This window comes from Platichthys flesus, chromosome 4, assembly GCF_949316205.1.
Source record: "Platichthys flesus chromosome 4, fPlaFle2.1, whole genome shotgun sequence".
Classification (NCBI taxonomy): Eukaryota; Metazoa; Chordata; class Actinopteri; order Pleuronectiformes; family Pleuronectidae; genus Platichthys; species Platichthys flesus.
In genome coordinates this window covers 6,246,227-6,253,345 of record NC_084948.1, presented here as the reverse complement: position 1 = coordinate 6,253,345, position 7,119 = coordinate 6,246,227, and the positions used below count along the sequence as shown (strand labels likewise).

The 7,119-nt window shown below is 42.1% G+C and overlaps 1 protein-coding gene across 1 annotated transcript; it reads left to right on the top strand.

The window, feature by feature from the left end:
• The first annotated feature begins 3,417 nt into the window (after positions 1-3,417).
• Positions 3,418-5,372, top strand: foxl2a (forkhead box L2a). Its single transcript, XM_062385208.1, has one exon. The coding sequence runs from the start codon at positions 3,629-3,631 to the stop codon at positions 4,547-4,549; it is 921 nt and encodes a 306-aa protein (XP_062241192.1). The 5' UTR covers positions 3,418-3,628; the 3' UTR covers positions 4,550-5,372.
• The last annotated feature ends 1,747 nt before the right edge of the window (positions 5,373-7,119 follow it).

The window sequence follows — 7,119 nt, the reverse complement described above, 5'->3', positions numbered from 1 at the left end:
GAAAATATGGCTATAAATCTGTGCTTTGCTGCAGACCTAATTACTGTGAGAAAATATTATATTTCTCCCAGCCGTGCTCTTAATGAGGGTTTGGATGATTTGCTGCATTGTGCCCACAACTTGTAAACGACTCGAATAACACACACATCAGGCCTGTGCCAAGTGAACACTGCCTTTAGGTGACATGTTTCATGCAAATTAATTTCCATTCATTTCCATTATGTTTCAATAGCTGCGAGTCAGAGTGTGTGGTGAGGCTTGTCTTGATTTTCGAGTAATGTGTTTCATTTATTCGAGAGGGATCAAGCGATAACTTGAGAAAGACTTTCGGAGGATGTGTATTTATCTAAGAGGAAAACACTAAGAGGGACTCTTCTCCTCCTGTGATAGTAACCGGAGTGTCTCACTCTTCTCCTGCGAGCACACCAAATCTTCTTCATCATTAACAATTCGTTTTGACAGCGCTCACCACGGTGTGTATTCCCTCTTATAATAAAATCAAAGTCTAATGAATAGAAAATAAAACGGAATCATGCGCTCCGAATAATCTCCTTTCTATTTACCCTGACATCTGGGCTGTGGTTAGGCGGTAGTGTGTGTGTTTGTTTTTTAATGTTCCTCAAACGCAAAAAAGGGTCAATGCAGATTTGTTAATGGTGAAAATAAAAACAAATAACAATAAAGATAAATAATATAAAGAAACAAGAAATTGCCTAAATCGTGTCAACATTTTCTTTAAGCCCATCGAATAGTATGGACCCATATCACACAGAGCAATTAAGCACATATAGGTTGCGTAGTTTGCACTATAGCTTATTTTTTTCATTGTATTATTTGTATTGATTATCTCTGTTTTATTTGCTAGTTTATGTAGTTGTTTGTTTATCGCTGATCAGAGGAAAACAGACTAGATCACCAACATTCCGGAGCGCCTCAGTGAACCTGTGAGCCTGCTCGGGTTTCAGCGCCATGTTTTCTTTACGGATTGTTGACGCGCTAGTTTACAGCTTTGTTGTGACGTGGAGGCGCGTGACTGCAGCGGCTGCTCCGACCCCGACACAGGTAAAACAGGAAGTAAATAATAATAACAGTATAAAAAAAACTGAGAGCAACAGCTTTACCTGGAGACAGTGAGCCAGAATAAACCGTTTACAATGGTGCGAAGCTAATTAGTAAAGTTTCAATTTTTTTACTATGAAAGTGTTTTTTTAACACAATAGTTAATACGATTCTTATAGCCCTTGTAAAAATGTTCATACTTTGGAATAACCTCACACAATAAGCCACATTTACGTTGGCACATTAAGAAGAATTCTGCTTCACCATCATAGATAAAGAGCTAAAATGTTATTTAAAGTGAGGTACGGGTCTCACCAAGGGATTTTTTTGCAATAAAAAATAGCATCATTGCAAAATACAAGCTTTTCAATGATGTCTAAAACAGTTATTTATACCACTGTAGCTTACAGGAAATACTTTTATTTTCTATTTTAATTTTAACATATTTTGGATGGCTTTTCCTTTTTATTGAGTCTAATTTTATATTTATCATTTTACAAAATGAGTTTCCCTCAATTTGTCAGGTCTTCACTAAAATGTCTTTTTCGAGTGACACCTCTACTTGTACTTGTACTTGATTGCAGAACCAGAGAAGAGGAGAAGACCACAGACTTTCTGTGGCACAATAAAGGAAGTCTAAACAACTTCTGAAATCAAGAGGTACAACCAAACACATACCGCTTCTAAAACAAAGTGAGCCAGTCTGCGGTTTTTATTTAATATTTCAAACCACTGCTCTATATCTCCTATGATAAGTGTCGTTCATGTAAATGGGCGGTTGAGAAAAAACAAGTTTAACATATAAGAAATAAGACGTTTGGTGAACGGAAACCTTATTTGTAGTCACATTTTCCACTCTGTCACAAATACAACAAAATAAGGCAATATATATTTTTATTGTTCAGGTATTGTGGGTAACCCTAACCCTAACCCAAAAGCACTTTTAAATGATTTCACTTATCTGCAGACTGATAACAACCTTGGGATGTCTGTGAGCAGAATTAATTAACACGGTGAATGATGTAATGTTTCAACCTTAATCCAAATACGTGCAGAGCAATGGCATAATGGCGTTGTTGAGATTATGTGGAAATGTTCCTCGTCTTAAACATGTGAACGGGACATCGGAACAAGGAACAACAGTGCGCCGTGACGCTTGACACTGCGAGGCGGTGGTAATTGCACGTTGAGAGATGGTTGGCTGTCGGCGCGGCTCAGCTGCTGCAGCGGCCATGGCTGCAGACTGCAGGCTGCAGGGTGATGACACACATGCCAATGCTGCTCCACCTGCACAGACTCCCAGAGCACGGAAATACACTCCCAGGGCAAGAAAGCCGAGGGGAGCCGCATGGGTGGCCGGAGAAATGCACACCACTCCGTGCACTTCCCTCTCAATGTGAGCTAATTAAGCCGCACTGTCCATCCAGACTTTCTTATAAGAGCTGTGGACATGCAGCCGTTTGCAAATGTGCACGTCTTTGCACCGAGGTTGGGATGTGAGAGCCTCCATCTGGCACAGCAGAGTGAGATATATTCATTTGGCTGCAGCTTGGCTTTATTGGAGAAGTTGTTTGTCCAAGCTGGAAAATATGTCATATTTGAAATATTTTATCTTACTATGCCTAAAATTATGATCATTCTTGAATTATTAAAAATGCACACATTTTATCAGCCATTTCTTTCTCTCTTTCTATCTTTCTATCTTTCATCCTTTCTTTCATTCTTTCTATTCATTTCTCTCTTTCTTTCTCTCTTTCTTTCTCTCTTTCTTTCTCTCTCTCTTACATTCTTTCTTTCTCTCTCTTTTTTTTCTTTCTTTCTTTCTTTCTTTCTTTCTTTCTTTCTTTCTCTCTTTCTTTCTCTCTTTCTTTCTCTCTCTCTTTCATTCTTTCTTTCTCTCTCTTTTTTTTCTTTCTTTCTTTCTTTCTTTCTTTCTTTCTTTCTTTCTCGCTAATCCAAAAATAAAATAACATAACAAAATGTTTGATCCGTTTCATAAAATGTCTGTAATAGGGAAAACATAGAACATAAAGAAAGGTATGTGTAACTAATTCTTGCAATTTTTTTAAATGGCACGTTCATGACGTTTTTTCATTATTTGTCTCTAAATGCAAAACCATGTTTACTGGCTGTGATTAAGACGCCTGAGAGGGGAAGCTGATTACTTTTTCATACAACTGTAACGACCGGAGGCGGATCTCGGATACGCACAAATCACGGAGCACTACGTCGCTCCGCAGGGAAAGCATTGGGGCAGAGGCAGCCTGTCAGTGGACCTGAGAGAAGAGGAAAGGGCTGGGCTTACTCTCTCACTAACCACAACTTGGGTCTCGACTGCATTAGAAACCAGTTAAGCAAAATCCTCGTTAAGGGGAGGAGTGGGCCTGGTGCATCATACTGAGCTGCAAAATAAAGATTTCTCTGCGCGCTCCGTGGAAACAACCTCCAGTCCTCGGTGCGCCCTGAGCTCCTGCAGCAGCAGCATCTGTACCAGCCGAGGCTGTAAAGCGCCAGTTGACGTTGTGTTTGTCGGCATCAGGACCGGACTTGTTTTGTTTTGGTGCGCGCAATGATGGCCACTTACCAGAACTCGGAAGATGACGCAATGGCTTTGATGATCCACGACACCAACGCGAGCAAGGAGAAAGAGCGGCCCAAAGAGGAACCGGTCCAGGAAAAGGTGTCGGAGAAGCCGGACCCTTCCCAGAAGCCACCGTACTCGTACGTCGCGCTCATCGCCATGGCCATCCGGGAGAGCACCGAGAAGCGCCTGACTCTGTCTGGTATCTACCAGTATATCATCAGCAAGTTCCCCTTCTATGAGAAAAATAAGAAAGGTTGGCAGAACAGTATCAGACACAACCTCAGTCTCAACGAATGCTTCATTAAGGTTCCGCGGGAGGGCGGCGGGGAGAGGAAGGGGAACTACTGGACTCTCGACCCGGCCTGTGAGGACATGTTCGAGAAGGGAAACTACAGGAGACGCCGCAGAATGAAGCGGCCGTTCAGACCTCCGCCGACGCACTTCCAGCCGGGGAAGTCGTTGTTCGGAGGGGACGGCTACGGCTACCTGTCCCCACCCAAGTACCTGCAGTCGAGCTTCATGAACAACTCCTGGTCGCTCGGCCAGCCACCCACCCCGATGTCCTACACGTCCTGTCAGATGGCCGGTGGCAACGTGAGTCCCGTGAACGTCAAGGGGCTGTCACCCCCTTCCTCGTATAACCCTTACGCCCGGGTGCAGAGCATGGCGCTGCCCAGCATGGTGAACTCTTACAACGGCATGGGTCACCATCACCACCCGGCGCATCCCCACCATGCGCAGCAGCTGAGCCCGGCCAACGCGGCGCAGCCCCCGGTCTCCTCCAGCAACGGAGCGGGCCTCCAGTTCGCCTGCTCCCGCCAGCCCGCGGAGCTCTCCATGATGCACTGCTCTTACTGGGAACACGAGACCAAACACTCGGCGTTACACACGAGGATTGATATTTAAAGTTTACCAATAAAAGCGGTCTGCGTAACAACGAGGGCACTGAGAGTGAGAGGAGATTTCCTGTGATTTCAAAACAGAACCGAGAGTATTTTTCTTTGAAGAGACCATTCTGACGAGCTGTTTGGGTCCAGCTGACATTGGCGATGAGGACGTATGCGAAACTTTGATCAGATGGAAACGGGAGGTAAAGAAGTCACCCGGACACAGGTAGCACAGCCTCTGGGAGCCATTTGGGGCGCCTGTTTTACACTTGGACTGATGGTCATAACTTGTAGTCTAAATTGTGCCTCTGAAAAACTTTGACGGGGATAGACATTGCTGACGCCGGCTCAGCTGCGTGTCGAGGGCCTGTGCGTAATTATTTCCCTGCAGCCTTACGCACGGCTTATCCAAACTATTGCCAAATGAAACTTGAAAACAAGGTGCCCAAATTAAGTCAGTGCTTTAACGTGTCATTGAATCAGAGCTGTTTGGCCTTTCAGCCAACACGCACCGAGCGAGGTGAGACCCGCGTGGTGAAATTACACCTCCTGTCATGGCTGTGAATCTTGTGTAGTATAAAAAAAAAAGGCGAAAGTGTTGTTAGAAATCCACCAGACTGCCCAAAATACAATTAGGGTTTTCCTTATTTCCTGATCCCACGTGTATGTATGATATGATTTCCAATATGACGCCAGCCATTGCCAGGGTTTGATCATCGTTTTAATTATTATGATTTTTTTTTTTATAAATGTGATTAGCTCTATTTTTGTCTCCTTCATGTTGAGGCCATGTTTCATTTTAATAGCACTTTTCCCTCTTTTCTAGATTTGTGAATTTCTTAATAAACTTGTATTTCTTAAAGTAACACAGTGGTCATGAACTAATCTGTTTTATGCTGTATAGGCTCTGAGAACCACTGTTGACAAACAGCAATCGGCTGTAAAAAGCATTTAAAAACCTTCATAAAAATATTGTGAAGGTCACGCAGCATAAAAACACTATTTTATTTGTTAACATACAGTTAAGTGAATTGGTACAGTTTGTTTAGAGGGATCTAATCATCTGCAACCATTGTGCCTTGGTAGATGTTTGGCTCTGCGTTTATTCCACTGTTAACTTCGTAAAATTCAAACTCAGTGACTGTTGAAATATTTACATACAATATTTATTAGGTTGCTTGTTATTTATCTTAATTTATTTAAATTAATTAAGGCTCAACCGTTGCAATAATAGATCCGTTAAATAGAAAATTCCACACGTGCAGTAATACAAATATTTATATAGTTACTATTACTACTTCTACTACTACCACTAATAATAATAATAATAATAACAATTTGGTAATATGTGTCTAAACACAGTGACTGATATCTGTTGGACTAAAGTCTTTTTAATAAGTTATGATCTTTGTCTTGTGGCTGTTACTGCTCAGCTGCTCTATCAAATACATATTTGCATCATTCAGATTCCCTTAGTAGACGATGTCTCCTATATTAATCGGAAAATTTTCAAGGTAATTTGTATAGAATATAATTCACAAAGCATCTTGTGTCAGTAGACAATGACAAAGCATCGAGACTGGAGGAAAGTTGTTTCATTCTTTCAACGAAGTCGAAAAAATACCTTATCAAATGAAATGTTTTCCATTTTCAATATAATGTGACCATTATGTGATAATTAGTATTCACTTAAAGTAGGATATAAACGTATTTTTGTACTTTATATTCTCACTCTAATAGGAAACCAACAGCAGCAGGGACAACACTTTGTAATAATACTTTTATTAGCCTACAATATAACAATAAATATTACAACGGTAATGATAATAACAATAATACTGAATTTGATTGTTTTGGTCTTTTCCCCTCTGCTCGTGAATGTTACCTGAGCTCTGCCAACGAGACAGGAAGACACGAGTGTTAATGCAGTTAACTCGTGGACTAAATAACAGGCCACAGGACCATGTAGGAAATAAGGCCAACAAAGACAGGACGTGTAACCAAAATATCGGCCGCGCAAAGTCTCTTAAGACTGAGGCTGCACTCAGTGGCATCAGACGGGAAGAGGAATTCATTCATACATCGATTCATCCACTCACTCCATGCTGCGTGAGTCGATCGATCTATTGGTGCCATCTGGTTTTCACTCCTCGCTGCCTGGGCTATCAGAACGAAACTTGTTGAAGTATTGATGACAGGGGATCTTCTCCGCAGGATTAAAGTATAAAAGTCAGACAGACGCACGGCTCCTCCTCAGCAGTGTAACGGTCTCACCGGTGAATTACGCCGAGACTTTCCTGTGGTCCTGAGGACCTACCCAGACACACACGACATAAAAGAGACATGTTGGCGAGTGAGGGCGACTGGTCCCAGCCCCACATCACCATCAATATGATCAACGCCGATCGATATATTGGTTTTCACTGTGTCCCTGCGGGAAATAGGTTGTTTTGACAACTCATAACAGCTACAGACCGAATCTTTGTTCTTAAAAACTGACCATTGACCGACTAATGCTTTTACATTTAATGGGCCATTATAATTCAGATTTATGGAGCCACCCTTCCAACATTACGCTTACTTGGCGCA

What these genes read in the sequence shown, in the direction of transcription:
- foxl2a (XM_062385208.1), top strand. Translation starts at nt 3,629, where the DNA reads ATGATGGCCACTTACCAGAACTCGGAAGATGACGCAATGGCTTTGATG.